At 37.9% G+C, this 17706-nt stretch overlaps 1 protein-coding gene across 1 annotated transcript in view; it reads right to left on the bottom strand.

Moving 5' to 3' along the window:
* Nucleotides 1-6790: 6790 nt before the first annotated feature.
* Nucleotides 6791-17706, bottom strand: part of LOC128652496 (ATP-dependent DNA helicase PIF1-like) — a 68042-nt gene continuing 57126 nt past the window's right edge. The window contains exon 2 of the mRNA XM_053705432.1: nt 6791-6886. Coding sequence (XP_053561407.1) covers nt 6791-6886 — 96 coding nt within the window. The remainder of the gene's footprint in view (nt 6887-17706) is intronic.

Below are 17706 nucleotides of genomic sequence, written 5' to 3'. Positions count from 1 at the left end.
ATTCTAAGGTTTACAGCCTGTTTGTAAATAGGGTTGTTTTTGTATTTAGGCAAAAACAGGCTTGAGTCCCCTAAGAGCAATCACTGATTCCTGTTAAGAAATTGTAAAGTTCCAAGTGTATGGGACAAAATAAAAAGTACCTTTAAACTTATACCGTCCGAGTCCCTTCTTTCCCTGGGAGCCGCGGGGTTTGCCCATCTCCCAGCATGAAGCTGTGTGATCCTCTCCTATTTGATCCAGGAATGGTCACCACTACTGCTCTTTTGAGTGTTTAGCAATCCAGGTATGTATGCTCACCACGCTTGGGCCGTTTCCGTCTCATCTATTCCACGTCAGTCCAACTAAGACCACTGTAGGTAGTGCCAAAAAAGCCTGGAGCCTACAGTAGCGGTCCGCTTCCACAGCGTATCCACCGGTGCTCTGCGCGCAGTCACCAGCTTGACTGCCTCATCGGAGATCCACCTGCCGCTCCCAGTCGTTAGCCACACACAGGGTAATGCTCGGAGGCTATGGGATTTACCCGTCCTCCGACTATCAGGTCGATGTAGTGTGGTCTAGCGTCCTCAAGCTGTTCTCAGGAGCCGTAGTCAGCTGGTAACTTTATGTTTTAAGTACCTGCAGGGACACCCGGCTTGACTTGACCAGTGCCTGTACTTAAGGATCTACTTAGGCCAATAGGCAATAGAGTTGCTTCTGCCACAAAGCTTTATTTGGCAAAATATGACTTCCACATCGGGGACCCGTGGTTCCGTTGTCCAGGCCGGTCTTAACCGGCAAAGGCGTCCAATGATGTGGGGGGATGGTAGTTAGCTCGATAAGTCGAGACAGAGAGCTTCAGCAACTTACTCGCTCTCCTTCCCCCAACTGGAAGTCCATGTTTTCGCCTCTTTGCCTTTTCCTAGTGGTGGCCTCTCACCACCATGAAAGAAAGGAAATCATCAGGTAAGTGAAGTCATAAAAGAAAGGACTTTATCAGTTAAGTGAATTCTCACATCTGCTCTGATATATATATATATATATATATATATATATATAATCAATGTAAATATTTGCATAGGAAATTAGCACATCTAGGCACATATTTACATTGATTTAATTTTGAGACATGGAGGATTTTAATTTCAGTTTTTTATCTCCCCCCATAATTTTAATGAATTATATGTATGTGTATATATATATATATATATATATATATATATATATATATATATATATATGTGTGTGTGTGTGTAGCTCAGGCTCTGGATCAGGCTCAGAAGGAGAGGCTACCACAAGTACCAGTGGATAGCCAGAGCAATCCAGTGGTGTAATCACACGATCAAAAAACTTGGCAGGAAGAGAACAAAAACCTGGAGAGGTGGATACAAGGAGAAAACCTCCACCGATGCCAACAAGATAGTAAAGGAAAACATTGTGTTCAATTTGAGTGATCACATTTTGACTACTCTGGAGTCTCAGGTTCTGAACAAAGGTCTTACTTTTATTCCTACTACAGGACAGACCAATTTGATCTTTATATTGACTCTAAGAAATTCCAGAGACAATTACTTCTAAAAGATAAATTCTCTACCAACCAGGTTGACCGTAAACTCTTTAGGAGTAAATCAAAATATACCCCACAGTCTACAAATTCAAGCATCAACACTTATATGAGGTTGAGTATGAAGGAAATGGAACAATCTGTCAATGATCATCAAAAAGACACCTTTAATAATTTCTCTAGGCTGGAATGGGCTGCTTTAAGGTCTCTTACTGAAGATAAAGGCCTAATTATCCACAAAGCTGATAAGGGTGGAGCAATTGTGCTACAAAATTATGGAGATTACAGAGCAGAGGTTCTCTCACAATTGGAGGATGAAAAGACCTATAAAAATCTGACAGGTGATCCTACATTGATTTTTAAAAAACAGATTGATGAATATCTACAGATGTCTTATGAACAGAATTTACTGGATAAAACAACCTTGGCATACCTTACAGTTGAACATCCAAGGATCCCTGTGCTCTATACCCTTCCAAAAATTAATAAACGGTTACAAAAACCACCTGGGAGACCTATTGTCTCCGCAATAGGCTCACTCCTACAACCCATTGGCACTTTTGTGGATCATTTTTTACAGCCTATGGTTACCAACATGCCATCATATTTAAAGGATTCAGCTTCTTTACTATCATTACTAAACACTATGGAGGATGTCCTACCAACGGACTTACTTGTTACTTTGGATGAAACATCGCTATATACTGTTATTCCACACCAGCAGGGGATTCAGGCCATATCAACACAATTGGCCAGACATCCGTATGTGGGACCACCAGCCGAATTTCTATTATATCTGTTAGACCTCTGTTTAAGTAAAAATTACTTCAGGTTCGAAAGTAAGTTCTACCTCCAATTGATGGGAACGCCGATGGGGTCCAATGTGGCCCCATCTTACGCAAACCTCTATATGGCTATCTTTGAAGAATTTGAGACTGATCTGTTCAGAAATTAACATATTAAGGTCTTTAGATGTTACATAGATGACCTCTTCTTGATTTGGAGTGGGGCTGCTGATGACCTAGGGCAATGGTTTAACCAGCTGAACTCCTCTAATGAGGCCTTACAATTCAAGATGCAATATGACGAGAATCAAATCGACTTCTTGGATGTGCGCTTATATAAGGGAGATAACAAGCTACAATCAACTTTATTTCGTAAGGAGACAGACCGTAATGCCCTATTGCATTTCACAAGTTGTCACCCGCCTGCTTTAAAAAAGGCTTTACCAAAGTCGCAGCTACAGAGAGTGACTAGGAATAACTCTGAAGAGGATAAAAAGTTGGCCCAACTTTCAGAGATGCAAACCAGATTTGAAGCCCGTCAATATCCTGTAAAATTACTTTGTGAACAGTGCCAAAGGGTATTGAATGATACTTCAGCGACATCAAGAGTAAAAGAAAACAGAATGACTTTTGTCACGACGTACACGGGTGACAAAAATGGAATGGCTTCAGCAATCAGAAAGCATTGGGACATTATTAATAGTGACAACACGCTGCCCATCCTCAATTCACCTCCACCAAGAATAGGTTACAGGAGGGCCAGATCCCTCAGGGACTACCTAGTCATGACTGATCCGCCAAAATCATACAAGAAGACTACATGGCTTGACACTAATAAAACCTGGTGTTTATCGTTGCCTGGGTTGCACAACCTGTGGAGGGCTGATTACTGGTTCCTCATTTACGCATCCCCACCAGAGGAAGACTTACAAACATAGATATAGGCCAACGTGCACGACTACACATATAGTCTATCTACTCCATTGCACTTGTGGCCTATACTATGTTGGAAAGACTGTTGATGACTTACGTACCCGGATGGCAAACCATCGGTCGGCCATTAGGTTGGCATTAAAGCAAGGAGGTTAAGAACAACCTGTCGCCAGACATTTCCAACATTTGCAGCACAAAGTGTCGGACTTAAAGTATACAATAATCGATCATGTGCCCCCTCTCTCTAGGGGGGGAGATTGAGATACGTTATTGCTACAGAAGGAGGCTAGATGGACATACCAATTACAGACATTAGTCCCTAAGAGACTGAACACCCACATGGACTGGCAGGCTTTCCTGTAAATGGATGTTTTACAAACTCACCCCTGGATTAATTTCTTTTGGCTTATTTTGGGTAGAATACCCTCTGATTGATGGGAGTCTACTGATCCAGATACTATGAGAGTTTTGATCCATTGGCTTATATTTAGCTTATGACTTATTATGTCTACAATGCTCACCATGAATCTGTTCTGTACTTTATTTGTTTTCACTTAGAACATTTATTATAATATTCTCTGCACAGGTCCTACTGACTGTTGATGTATGTGTTACCTTACACAGTCGATACTCTTTGGTATTTTCTTGTACATTTTTTGTCAGTTCTGACTGACAGTCTTTCCTTTTGACTTGTGATATACCAACCGGCTTACAAGTTTATCCCTTTTACGGATATTGTTCTAAGTGTATATGGCTGTGTCTTTTTATATATAATATTGTATCCATTTTCCACATTTATATATTTTATTCCTACCAGCTTTTCAGTTTAGGCTTATTGATGTTGCTATAGCAACAGTTCTAAATATGCATTACCTTGCTCTCTTTTGATTGGTTGTTTTGGTACCACATGACACGCACGCTTTTGTTGTTGGTGTTTGTTGCTATGGCAACCCGGTGCTGCGCATGAGATATACTTAAACAACAATCCATATAAATGTATAAATGTATAATGGAATTTGGGGTATGTATTGACAGACTACTACGGCCTCATAGGATTGGCTGCTTTTGGTACCACATGATACGCACGCTTTATTGTTTAGATTGTTGCTATGGCAACCTGGTGCGGGGCATGTGATACATTAAAATAACAATCGATGTTGCTGTTTTTTTGTTTTTCTTGTAACTGTACAACAGATCGCTATTTTGGGTACGCATTGATAGATTACTCAGGCCTCATAGGATTGGCTGCTTTGGATACCACATGACACGCACGCTTCAATGCTTTGTGTTTGTTGCTATGGCAACGCAGTGCGGTACACGCAATATTGCAAACCAGTAATCCTCGAGTTCTGTTCAACTATACTGTTTGTTTATTTCCTAAATTATTGGGCCATGTTTGATTTAATGTTTATGTTTTTTTAATGTGCACATATTTTGTTATAGCTGACCGGACTCAAGTTGCCCGGGATGATGAGGTCACCTGTTTGGGGGCGGAGCTACCAGGAGAGCGTGGATGCCCGGACAGTTCACTGTGGTGGTTTGCTGTACTTAAGGGGTGTTTGGTAAGTAATGTGTAATACTTTTTTGGTCTGAGGACGGACTATATTATGTCCGAAAACGTTCACTGAATAAAAGTGCCTGTTTAAGGATTCCTAGTAGTGCGCTTCCTTCTATATGTTTGTTTGCTTGTTTGGCTGCACCCAGGACATTGGATTATGTGGGTTGCTTGGAGTGCAATCTTCCAGAAATTTGTGTATATATATATATATATATATATATATATATATAAAAACAACTTTCTTGTTGGTACAGCAAAAACTTGAAACTAAGAGTCTTGGGTGATAATAAAAACCGTGTTATCATTAGGATACTCTGCTGATTGAAAACCCCAAGTGAGAATATCTGGAGCCGAATGGGACGTCCGCAGTTGTGGAAGACGAGATAGCAGGCTGAAACCCCAGAGCAGCAGGATGTAAGGTTGTACTATGAGATCATTTGCTATACTTTAAGAGGGATGCTAGCAAAAGAATGGGGGCAAGGGGCTGGAGCTGACCGATAAATGAGACACTTGGTGAGGCTGATAAATATCTGATTGTGCACTTTTTACAAAACAACTTATAAACGGCACATTTAAGGCATGACATCAAGGCTTTGACATGTAACACACTCCATTTAAGTTGCAACAGCTGTATAAATTATATTAAAGATATAAGGAAATAAGTATTTGAGACATTTAAATAAACTGGCCAGTATTAATATGTGCAAGTCTCTTCTAAGAGGATTTTTATAGGAAATGTCACTGTTTTAGACCATTTTATTATGGTGTTGGTAACTGGTTGTATTTATGCACAATAACACTGGTATTTAGCAAATTAAGGTGGTTCATTAGAACATCTTTGATTCACATATGCATCAACATATATATCTATCTATCTATCTATCTATCTATCTATCTATCGATCAATGTTAAATCCCTTTATTACCCATTCCCCAGTTGTTCATTAACAACACATATTAATATACTATATATCTATCTATCTATCTATCTATCTATCTATTAATCTATATATATCTTAAAACTTAAAGGGACATGAAACTCAAATTTTTTTTTCATGATTCAGATAGAGAATACAATTTTAAACAACTTTCTAATTTACTTCTATTATCTAATTTGTTTCCTACTCTTGGTATTATTTGTTGATGAAGCAGCAATGCACTACTGGTTTCTAACAGAACACATGGGTGAGCCAATGATAATTAGTATATATATGCAGCTGCCAGTCAGCAGCTAGAACCTAGGTTCTTTGCTGCTCCTGAGCTTTCCTAGATAAACCTTTCAGCAAAGGATAACAAGAGAATGAAGCAAATTAAATAATAAATGTAGATTGGAAAGATGTTTCAAATTGTATTCTCTGAATCTGAATCATGAAATAATTTTTTTGGGGTTTCATGTCCCTTTAAGACCATAGTAACCATTTGAATGTTTTGCCGTTTAGAAAGTAAGGGCAGTGGGAGATGCCAGCTGGTTTAGGTGGGTGTGATGTTACTGTGCATATGCTACCAAGCTAAATAATATCAGCTTGTACTTATCAACATTTTATACAGTATCAAACGCAGGGCCAGCAGTCAATGTGAATGTCAAAATTTAAATACATTTTACAATAAAAATCTCCTAATTTCGTAGTGTATGTTTTACACTCTAAGAACCTTGAGTCAAAACAAAGAAGTTAAATTTTACAAGGCTTGCTATAAAATTAAATCTGTCTTTTAGGATTCTCATGTTTTCTTTATGTTTGAGATATTTCTCCATATCTTCTCCATATCTTCAGTTTATTCAAAAGGCTGGGGCTATTTATGCTGTAAGTCTCTTCTAATTTTTTTTTTCTTGCCAGAAGTCATTTGTTATATTATATTTCAACAAAATAAACAATAGCTGTCATTGCTTGTCAAGGTCAAATTATAGTTTAAAAATATTATTGGACATTTTCAAAGATAACTATAACAACAAATGGTTATTTTACAATTAGATCGATCACAGGATGCTTTCAACTATAATGTCTCTTAAAAACTTATATTTGTTAAAAACAATAATCTGCATCTCTAAAACGATAATAATTGATTGCATCACCTAAAATAAGTAATATACATATAAATGTAACATACAAAAACATGTACACATGTTGTAAATCAATCCAATAATTTTCTTGCAAAGGAAAATGTTCATTGACAAGCATAGGGGAATCCTGAATATGGAAATAAAGGACTTTAACCTTTATATAACAATGCCTGTTTATCTAGATGTACTGTTATGGTTAAACCTTCTATTCTGACAGTCATCTGAGACCATGTGCATATGTTAGGTTTTATTGGCTTCTACCATCTGGAGCTTGAAACACAATAGAGATTCTATACATATGTTAATTATGCCTTCCTTGCAAGCAGCTATATTTATTATCATACGGAGTAAATTAATTAGCATATGAACAAAGCACGCTTTATATAATGTAGCACTATTGTCATATTTTACACAGTTCACAAGTTATTTTTTTTTTTTTTTTTACTGCTGCCAGTCACAAATTTGCTTCATTCTGTTATGTAACTTCTAAACTAATTACTAAGCTGGAAATAATTAATAATGAAAAACATATTTCTTGATGCCTCTATCTAATTATAATGCTATAACTTGCATATAAAAACGCTAAAATGACAGTCAACTGCAGCATTTCATTCCAATATATTTATTTGTTATAAATTTAACCATGACTTAAAATATATTTACAAAGACGTTAATTTGATGTTATATATATATATATATATATATATATATATATATATATATATATCATTTAGGGCTAGATTACAAGTGGAGCTGTATTTAACACTCCTGCTCAAGCATTAATTCCGCTAGAAGTAAGCTTTAGCGCGTCGGGTAGCGCTCATATTACAAGTTGAAAATAAGACGTTTTCACTTGCGCTAACCCGGCGCACTTAACACTAACTTAGAATATCACAACCATGATAACATATTCCCCCATAGAAGTCAATAGAGCAAAAAAAGTGGAAAAATCCCTAACAACCTTCTCGTGCACAAACCCGATTGCATATTCTCAAGTGCGCTAACACGACATGAATAAATGAATATTTCTCATTCAAAACGTTCTACACAAAGGATTATGTTCTATTTAATACATAAATACATATTTATATATATATATATATATATATATATATATATAAAATGTTTTTTGCACAAATATATATATATATATATATATATATATGTGTGTGTGTCTGTGAAATGGGTAGGGTGTTTTGGCTTGTGCTGAGTGTTATGCAAATAGTTATTTTGCCCTTTGAAAAGATTCTCCTGATATATTTCAAAGGCAGCTTAGTCTGGAGATTCCACTATCATCAATGGAATAAATAGTAATGGGTAGGAGTCGAGGGTTCCAAACTGTAGCGCTCATAGAATGGAGAAAACATAAACAGAAAACAATTTATGGTGCAGTATGAATATACTAGTTAACAGTATAGTGGGAAAAAGTAAAAATGTTGCTCACCTTTTTAGACTTCAAACACGTGAGGCATGTGAGGAGCGTTGGAGGGAGTTAATCCCTATTAGTGATGTCGCGAACATAAAATTGTCCGTTTGCGAACGACGAAAGCAAACTTCCGCAAATGTTTGCGAACGGGCGAACCGCCATAGACTTCAATAGGCAGGCGAATTTTAAAACTCACAGGGACTCTTTCTGGCCACAATAGTGATGGAAAAGTTATTTCAAGGGGACTAACACCTGGACTGTGGCATGCCGGAGGGGGATCCATGGCAAAACTCCCATGGAAAATTACATAGTTGATGCAGAGTCTGGTTTTAATCCATAAAGGGCATAAATCACCTAACATTCCTAAATTGTTTGGAATAACGTGCTTTAAAACATCAGGTATGATGTTGTATCGATCAGGTAGTGTAAGGGTTACGCCCGCTTCACAGTGACAGACCAAACTCCCCGTTTAACACCGCACTGCATTATTCTAGGGCCAAAGGGAATCACAGCACCACGACCACAACGACTCCTGTGGGGTGGCCTGCCTCTGCCTGTCATTTTTTTTTTCGATTAGTGGTACTATGCGTGAAAGCTACTGTGACAACAGATATGAGTGGCACTGTGCACTGGCAGAAGTTGGAAGAGTAGACGCTGTAGGCCTGACACACACGCTTTCAGACAACTAACTGCTATTCAATCTATTACAGTCAAAAAATTTTTTTTTTTTAAATGTACACTACTGTTACACCAGATATGAGTTGCACTGGTGTGACACTGTGCCCTGGCAGGCCCTGAAATGCACACGCGTGAAGGAAACTGACTGCTATTATTTACAGTCAAATTTCTAGTTTTTTTTTAATGTACACTACTGTTACACCAGATATGAGTTGCACTGGTGTGACACTGTGCCCTGGCAGGCCCTGAAACGCACACGTGTGAAGGAAACTGACTGCTATTATTTCACAGTCAAATTTCTAGTTTTTTTTTTAATGTACACTACTGTTACACCAGATATGAGTTGTACTGGTGTGACACTGTGCCCTCGCAGGCCCTGAAACGCACACGTGTGAAGGAAACTGACTGCTATTAATTCACAGTCAAATTTCTAGTTTTTTTTTTAATGTACACTACTGTTACACCAGATATGAGTTGTACTGGTGTGACACTGTGCCCTCGCAGGCCCTGAAACGCACACGTGTGAAGGAAACTGACTGCTATTAATTCACAGTCAAATTTCTAGTTTTTTTTTTTAACCCCTTAATGACCGAGGACGTACGCCATACGTCCTCAGAAAAAATACAGTTAACGCCTGAGGACGTATGGCGTACGTCCTCGGTTGGAAAGCAGCTTGAAGCGATCCTTGATATCGAGGCATCCTGCAATAACAAATTTTACCCCTCCGGTGCAGAGAGAGCCACTCTGTGGCCCTCTCTGCACCGGGCATCGATGGCCGCATTTGTTGGTGGGTGGGAGCTGAAGTGGGAGGCGAGTGGGCGGCCATCGATGCGGTCCTTGTCAGAGAGGGGGGCGGGATCGCCGGGGGCGCGCGCGGGTGCACGGGGAGGGAGCGGGTGGGAACCGCTACACTACAGAAAAAAATGTTTTTATAAGCGGGAGAAAGGGGTGCAAAATATTTAGTACTTGGAAATCTAAGTGATCTGGGAGCGGGTGGGGGATTGGTCTTGGGGGGTGGAAGCTACACTACAGAAAAATGAAATAAAAATAAAAAAATGCATTTTATTTGCAAACTGGGAACTGGCAGACAGCTGCCAGTACCCAATATGGCCCCCAATAAGGCAGAGGGGGAGGGTTAGGAAGCTGTTTTGGGGGGGATCAGGGAGCTTTGGGGCTAAGGGGGGATCCTACACAACAGCATATGTAAATATGCTAATTTATTTATATATATATATATATATATATATATATATATATAAAAAGATACCTTTTATTTTAGTACTGGCAGACTTTCTGCCAGTACTTAAGATGGCGGGGACAATTGTGGGGTGGGGGAGGGAAGAGAGCTCTTTGGGAGGGATCAGGGGGTCTGATGTGTCAGGTGGGAAGATGATCTCTACACTAAAGCTAAAATTAACCCTGCAAGCTCCCTACAAGCTCACTAATTAACCCCTTCACTTCTGGGCATAATTCATGTGTTGTGCGCAGTTGCATTTAGTGGCCTTCTAACTACCAAAAAGCAACGTCAAAGCCATATATGTCTGCTATTTCTGAACAAAGGGGATCCCAGAGAAGCATTTACAACCATTTATGCCATAATTGCACAAGCTGTTTGTAAATAATTTCAGTGAGAAACCTAAAGTTTGTGAAAAAGTTGACTATTTTTTTTAATTTGACCGCATTTGGCGGTGAAATGGTGGAATGAAATATACCAAAATGGGCCTAAAACAATACTTGGGGTTGTCTACTACACTACACTAAAGCTAAAATTAACCCTACACGCTCCCTACAAGCTCTAATTACCAAAAAGCAATGCCAAAGCCATATATGTCTGCTATTTCTGAAAAAAGGGGATCCCAGAGAAGCATTTACAACCATTTGTGCCATAATTGCAAAAAATGTTTGTAAATTATTTCAGTGAGAAACCTAAAATTTGGAAAAATGTAAAAAATTTTTTTTATTTGATCGCATTTGGCGGTGAAATGGTGGCATGAAATATGCCAAGATTGGCCTAGATCAATACTTTCGGATGTCTACTACACTACACTAAAGCTAAAATTACCCCAAAAAGCTCCCTACATGCTCCCTAATTAACCCCTTCACTGCTGGACATAATACACGTGTGGGGCGCAGTGGCATTTAGCGGCCTTCTAATTATCAAAAAGCAATGTCAAAGCCATATATGTCTGCTATTTCTAAACAAAGCGGATCCCAGAGAAAAAATGTACAACCATTTATGCCATAATTGCACAAGCTATTTGTAAATAATTTCAGTGAGAAACCTAAAGTTTGTGAAAAAACTTGTGAAAAAGTGAACAATTTTTTTTATTTGATCACATTTGGTGGTGAAATGGTGGCATGAAATATACCAAAATGGGCCTAGATCAATACTTTGGGATGTCTTCTAAAAAAAATATATACATGTCAATGGCTATTCAGGGATTCCTGACGGATATCAGTGTTCCAATGTAACTAGCGCTAATTTTGAAAAAAAATGGTTTGGAAATAGCAAAGTGCTACTTGTATTTATGGCCCTATAACTTGCAAAAAAAGCAAAGAACATGTAAACATTGGGTATTTCTAAACTCAGGACAAAATTTAGAAACTATTTAGCTTGGGTGTTTTTTGGTGGTTGTAGATGAGTAACAGATTTTGGGGGTCAAAGTTAGAAAAAGTGTGTTTTATTCCATTCTTTCCTCCTATTTTATAATTTTTTTATAGTAAATTATAGGATATGATGAAAATAATGGTATCTTTAGAAAGTCCATTTAATGGTGAGAAAAACGGTATATAATATGTGTGGGTACAGTAAACGAGTAAGAGGAAAATTACAGCTAAACACAAACACAGCAGAAATGTAAAAATAGCCCTGGTCCCAAACGGACAGAAAATGGAGAAGTGCTGTGGTCATTAAGGGGTTAATGAACACTACTGTTACACCAGATATGAGTTGCACTGGTCTGACACTGTGCCCTGGCAGGCCCTGAAAAGCACACGTGTGAAGGAAACTGACTGCTATTATTTCACAGTCAAAAAAGTGTTTTTTTTTTTTAAATGTACACTACTGTTACACCAGATATGAGTTGCACTGTGTGACACTGTGCCCTGGCAGGCCCTGAAATGCACACGTGTGATGGAAACTGACTGCTATTATTTCACAGTCAAAAAAGTGTTTTTTTTTTTCAAATGTACACTACTGTTACACCAGATATGAGTGGTGGCACTGGGCAAGTGGGCACAGTATACACTGTGAGCCTGACACACGCTGGCAGGAAGGCAACTGCTATTAGATTACACAGAAAAAAAAAAAAGCAGACTGATGTTCTAGCCCTAAAAAGGGCTTTTTGGGGTGCTGTCCTTACAGCAGAGATCAGATGAGTCCTTCAGGACTGTAGTGGACACTGAATACACTAGCCTAGCTATCGATTTCCCTATTAAATCAGCAGCAGCTACACTGTCCCTCCTCTCACTAAGAATGCAGCTTCCGAATGAATCTAAAATGGATGCTGTCCAGGAGGTGGGAGGGTCTGGGAGGGAGGGTCTGCTGCATATTGGCTGGAATGTGTCTGCTGACTGTGAGGTACAGGGTCAAAGTTTTACTCAATGATGATGAATAGGGGGCGGACCGAATATCGCATATGTTCGCCCGCCGCGGCGAACGCGAACAAGCTATGTTTGCCAGGAACTATTCGCCGGCGAACTATTCGCGACATCACTAATCCCTATCTGTGTTAAAGATATCTGTCTCTTGGTGACCAGTTGGAGTATGGTACTTTTGGGTTTCAAAACTTCTTTTTTTTCCCTCTGGTGCCTTTGGGGTATTCTTCTCCTCTGTGGAGTATGGTATGTTTTAGTTTCTAGTGATGAATTTCATCTGTATGGTGTGAGTCGAATCCTTTCTTTTTCAGGAGTATACTGTGGTCTTTTGTATTTTTTTTTGGGAAACAGTAATATGCTTTCACTCTCTGGAGTATGGTAGATTCCTTTAGAAAAGACTCTGATACGAGTATGTGATAAAAACAGATATCCACCCTGCCATTTTCAGAATCCACCTGGATGCAGCGTAGCCTTAAAAAACAAACAAAAAAAAACACACGTAACCACCCGCACTAAATAACAAAAAACAAGCAACCGCCGCAAAAAAGAAATAAAAAACCACGTAACCGCCTTCACAAAGTATAACAATAAAACCTAATCTCCAGCACAAAGTATTATAACGCCTAAACTGCAAACCCCCACATTGCAAAATAATAAAGTAATTAACCACTAATCCGCAAATAACATAATTAAAATATTAACCCCTAAACCACCAACCCCCACATCTCAATAAACCTAATTAACCTATTAATCCCTGAACCGCCAACCCCCCATACCGCAATAAACCTAATTAACCTATTAACCCTTAACCGACAAACCCCCATATCGCAATAAACCTAATTAACCTATTAACCCCTAAGCCACCAACCCCCCACAATGCAAATAACTAATATAATTACTAAGCCCCCTAACCTAACACCCCCTAAATTAACCCCAATACTAAGTTACACTTAAATAAAACCTAACATTTAATTACAAAAAAAATCTAAAATTATAAAAAATAAAAAACTCTAAAATTACAGAAAAAATTAAACAAAATTATCAAAATTAAAAAAATTAAACCTAATCCCTATGCAAATAAAAAAGCCCCCCCAAATAAAATCACCCCCTAATCTAAACTACCAATAGCCCTTAAAATGGCCTTTTGTAGGGCATTGCCATAAGTTAAACAGATCTTTTGCTTTTAAAAAATACAAAATCCCCCCTAATAGTAAAAACCCCCCACCCACCATACCCCCCCAAAATAAAAAAAACCTAACACTAATAAAACCTAAACTACCCATTGCCCCTAAAGGGGCATTTGTATGGGCATTCAGCTCTTTTACTGCCCTTAAAAGGGCAATCGGCTCTTTTACTGTCCATTAAATCCATAATCTTTAAAAAATAAATAAAACTAAGCCCCAAATAGGTACTCGCTGATCCTCAGCGGCGGTCCTTGTCGGCGTAGAGGCTCCACTTTATGTGATTGTCCGTCGCACACTGAAGATTGAATGCAAGGTACCCCATATTTATTGGGGTACCTTGCATTCCTATTGGCTGAAATTTTTAAATCAGCCAATAGGATGAGAGCTACTGAAATCTTATTGGCTGATTTGAACAGCCAATAGGAAATCAGTAGCTCTAATCCTATTGGCTGATTTAAAAATTTCAGCTGATAGGAATGCAACAGCTTGAATGGGGTACCTTGCATTCAATCTTCAGTGTATGACAGACATCGGATGGAGTGGAACCTCCATGCCTCCGTTGAGGAACGCCGCTGAGGATCCACGCATCGGGGAAGACAGTTCCGCACCTCCACTCCGATGCGTGTCTTCCCCAATGCGTGGATCCTCAGCGGCGTTCCTCAATATATATATATGTGTGTGTGTATGTATGTCTATATATCTCTATGTTAAAGCCCTTTGTCTGCCTTTTTTTTCTCTCTAACATCTGAGACCTCATATCTTTGAGCCATTGTAACTTTTTTATGCAATATTGTTTTTAAATTCTTTTTATTAGATGGTGTTGTTATGAGTGTAACTGTACTTTGTAATGTAATTTTTTATTTATTTTGAAACAATTTTTTGTTTGGTGAAACAGTTAACCAGAGCTCTGATGCTGCGCTATCCCAACGAGGGTTAACTTTGTTTGCATTCCAGCGTTAACATTTACTTTCAACTTTTAATACAAGCAAAAAACACGATGAGCGCAAACACCTGTGATAAACCCCTTTTCGCTTGCGCATGACTGTTAGCGCTCCACTAGTAATCTAGTCCTTAAAGGGACATGCCACCCACATTTTTTCTTTTATGATTTAGAAAGAGAATGCATTTTTAAACATCTTTCTAATTTACTTATATTATCTAATTTGTTTTATTCTCTTGATATTCTTTGATGAAAAGCATATCTAGATATGCTCACTAGCTGCTGATTGGTTGCTGCACATAGAAACATTGTGTGATTGGCTCATCATGTGCATTGCTTTTTCTTCAAATAAGGATATTTAAAAAATGAAGCAAAATAAATAATGGAAGTAAATTGTAATGTTGTTTAAATTTCTATTCTCTATCTGAATCATGAAAGAAAGATTTTGGGTTTAGTGGCCCTTTAATTTATTAAAATTTCTTTCTAATGCACGATAGATATAGAGGAAGGATTTTTAACTCAAATATTTAATGCACAATTCAAGAATTAATTAATGTTAGTTTTATTAGTATTTGTACATCTAATTCCAACAAAAAAATAAATGAAACAACATGGGTGAAATACATTTCCAAATGGGTTTTTTTCAGGTTACTTTTTAAATTATCAAAAATGTGACATTCTGCAAGATATTTCAAATTAACCTTATTAAAAATATTTATCATATAGACAATATAACGGATCACAGAACCAACGCATTTAGGCATGACACACAGGTTTTATGAAATTATCCAATTATTAATGCATGATGAATTAGATTTTTATTCTAACTAAAAAATGTCGGTAGAAAATTAGCAAAATAAATTAAAATGGTTGTGTGATATTGAGACGGTTACCAATATGAGGATAATGAAAAATAATGGATCATTGTGGAATATATTAAATGCAGTGGCATTTTACATATTATATTCTCCCTTTATACGTTCCAAAATAATACTTACCTACTTAAAAACCCATACATTAGATGGTAAGAAACAGTATTGGGACAATAAATATGACATGATACACCTGTTATTTGGAGTGCCAAGAAAGTTCAAAGGTACCTATTTAAAACACATTTTATATTAAAAAGTAACTTAAAGGGACAGTCTGTATTGTTTAAAAAGATAGATAATCCCTTAATTACCCCTTCCCCAGATTTGTACAACCAACAGTTATATAAAACATAATTTATGTAAGAACTTACCTGATAAATTCTTTTCTTTTCATATTGGCAAGAGTCCATGAGCTAGTGACGTATGGGATATACAATCCTACCAGGAGGGGCAAAGTTTCCCAAACCTCAAAATGCCTATAAATACACCCCTCACCACACCCACAATTCAGTTTAACAAATAACCAAGTAGTGGGGTGATATAGAAAGGAGTAAAAAGCATCAACAAAGGAATTTGGAAATAATTGTGCTTTATACAAAAAATAACCACCATAAAAAGGGTGGATCTCCTGGACTCTTGCCAATATGAAAGAAATGAATTTATCAGGTAAGTTCTTACATAAATTATGTTTTCTTTCATGTAATTGGCAAGAGTCCATGAGCTAGTGACGTATGGGATAGTAATACCCAAAATGTGCAACTCCACAGAAGAGTCACTAGAGAGGGAGGGATAAAATAATAACAGCCATTTTCTGCTGAAAAAAATAAACCCAACCCAACCCAAAATTATAAGTTTATTCTCATAATGAAAAGAAGAAACTCAAACATAAGCAGAGGAATCGAACTGAAACAGCTGCCTGAAAAACTGTAGTACCAAAACTGCTTCCGAAGAAGCAAATACATCAAAATGGTAGAATTTAGTAAATGTATGCAAAGAAGACCAAGTTGCTGCTTTGCAAATCTGATCAACTGAGGCATTATTCTTAAAAGCCCACGAAGTGGAGACTGATCTAGTAGAATGAACTATAATTCTCTAAGGCGGGGCCTGACCCGACTCCAAATAAGCCTGACGAATCAAAAGCTTTAACCAAGATGCCAAGGAAATGGCAGAAGCCTTCTGACCTTTCCTAGAACCAGAAAAGATAACAAATAGACTAGAAGTCTTCCTGAAATCTTTAGTAGCTTCAATATAATATTTCAAAGCTCTTACCACATCCAAAGAATGTAAGGATCTCTCCAAATAATTCTTAGGATTAGGACACAAGGAAGGGACAACAATTTCCCTATTAATGTTGTTAGAATTCACAACCTTAGGTAGAAATTTAAATGAAGTCTGCAAAACTGCCTTATCCTGGTGGAAAATCAGAAAAGGAGATTCACAAGAGAGAGAGCAGATAATTCAGAAACTCTTCTAGCAGAAGAGATGGCCAAAAGGAACAACACTTTCCAAGAAAGTAGTTTAATGTCCAAAGAATGCATAGGCTCAAACGGAGGAGTCTGTAAAGCCTTCAAAACCAAATTAAGACTCCAAGGAAGAGAGATTGATTTAATGACAGGCTTGATACGGACCAAAGCCTGTACAAAACAGTGAATATCAGGAAGCTTAGCAATCTTTCTGTGAAATAAAATAGAAAGAGCAGAGATGTGTCCCTTCAAGGAACTTGCAGACAAACTCTTATCCAAACCATCCTGAAGAAACTGTAAAAATCTAGGAATTCTAAAAGAATGCCAGGAGAATTTATGAGAAGAACACCATGAAATATAAGTCTTCCAAACTCGATAATAAATCTTCCTAGAAACAGATTTGCGAGCCTGTAACATAGTATTAATCACTGAGTCAGAGAAACCTCTATGACTAAGCACTAGGCGTTCAATTTCCATACCTTCAAATTTAATGATTTGAGATCCTGATGGAAAAACGAACCTTGAGACAGAAGGTCTGGCCTTGATGGAAGTGGCCAAGGTTGGCAACTGGACATCCAAACAAGACCCACATACCAAAACCAGTGAGTCCATGCTGGAGCTACCAGCAACACAAACGATTGTTCCATGATGATCTTGGAAATCACTCTTGGA

The sequence above is a fragment of the Bombina bombina genome, chromosome 3, assembly GCF_027579735.1.
Source record: "Bombina bombina isolate aBomBom1 chromosome 3, aBomBom1.pri, whole genome shotgun sequence".
Classification (NCBI taxonomy): domain Eukaryota; kingdom Metazoa; phylum Chordata; class Amphibia; order Anura; family Bombinatoridae; genus Bombina; species Bombina bombina.
The sequence above is the reverse complement of the archived record's forward strand: the minus strand, read 5'-3'. Positions and strand labels throughout refer to the sequence as shown.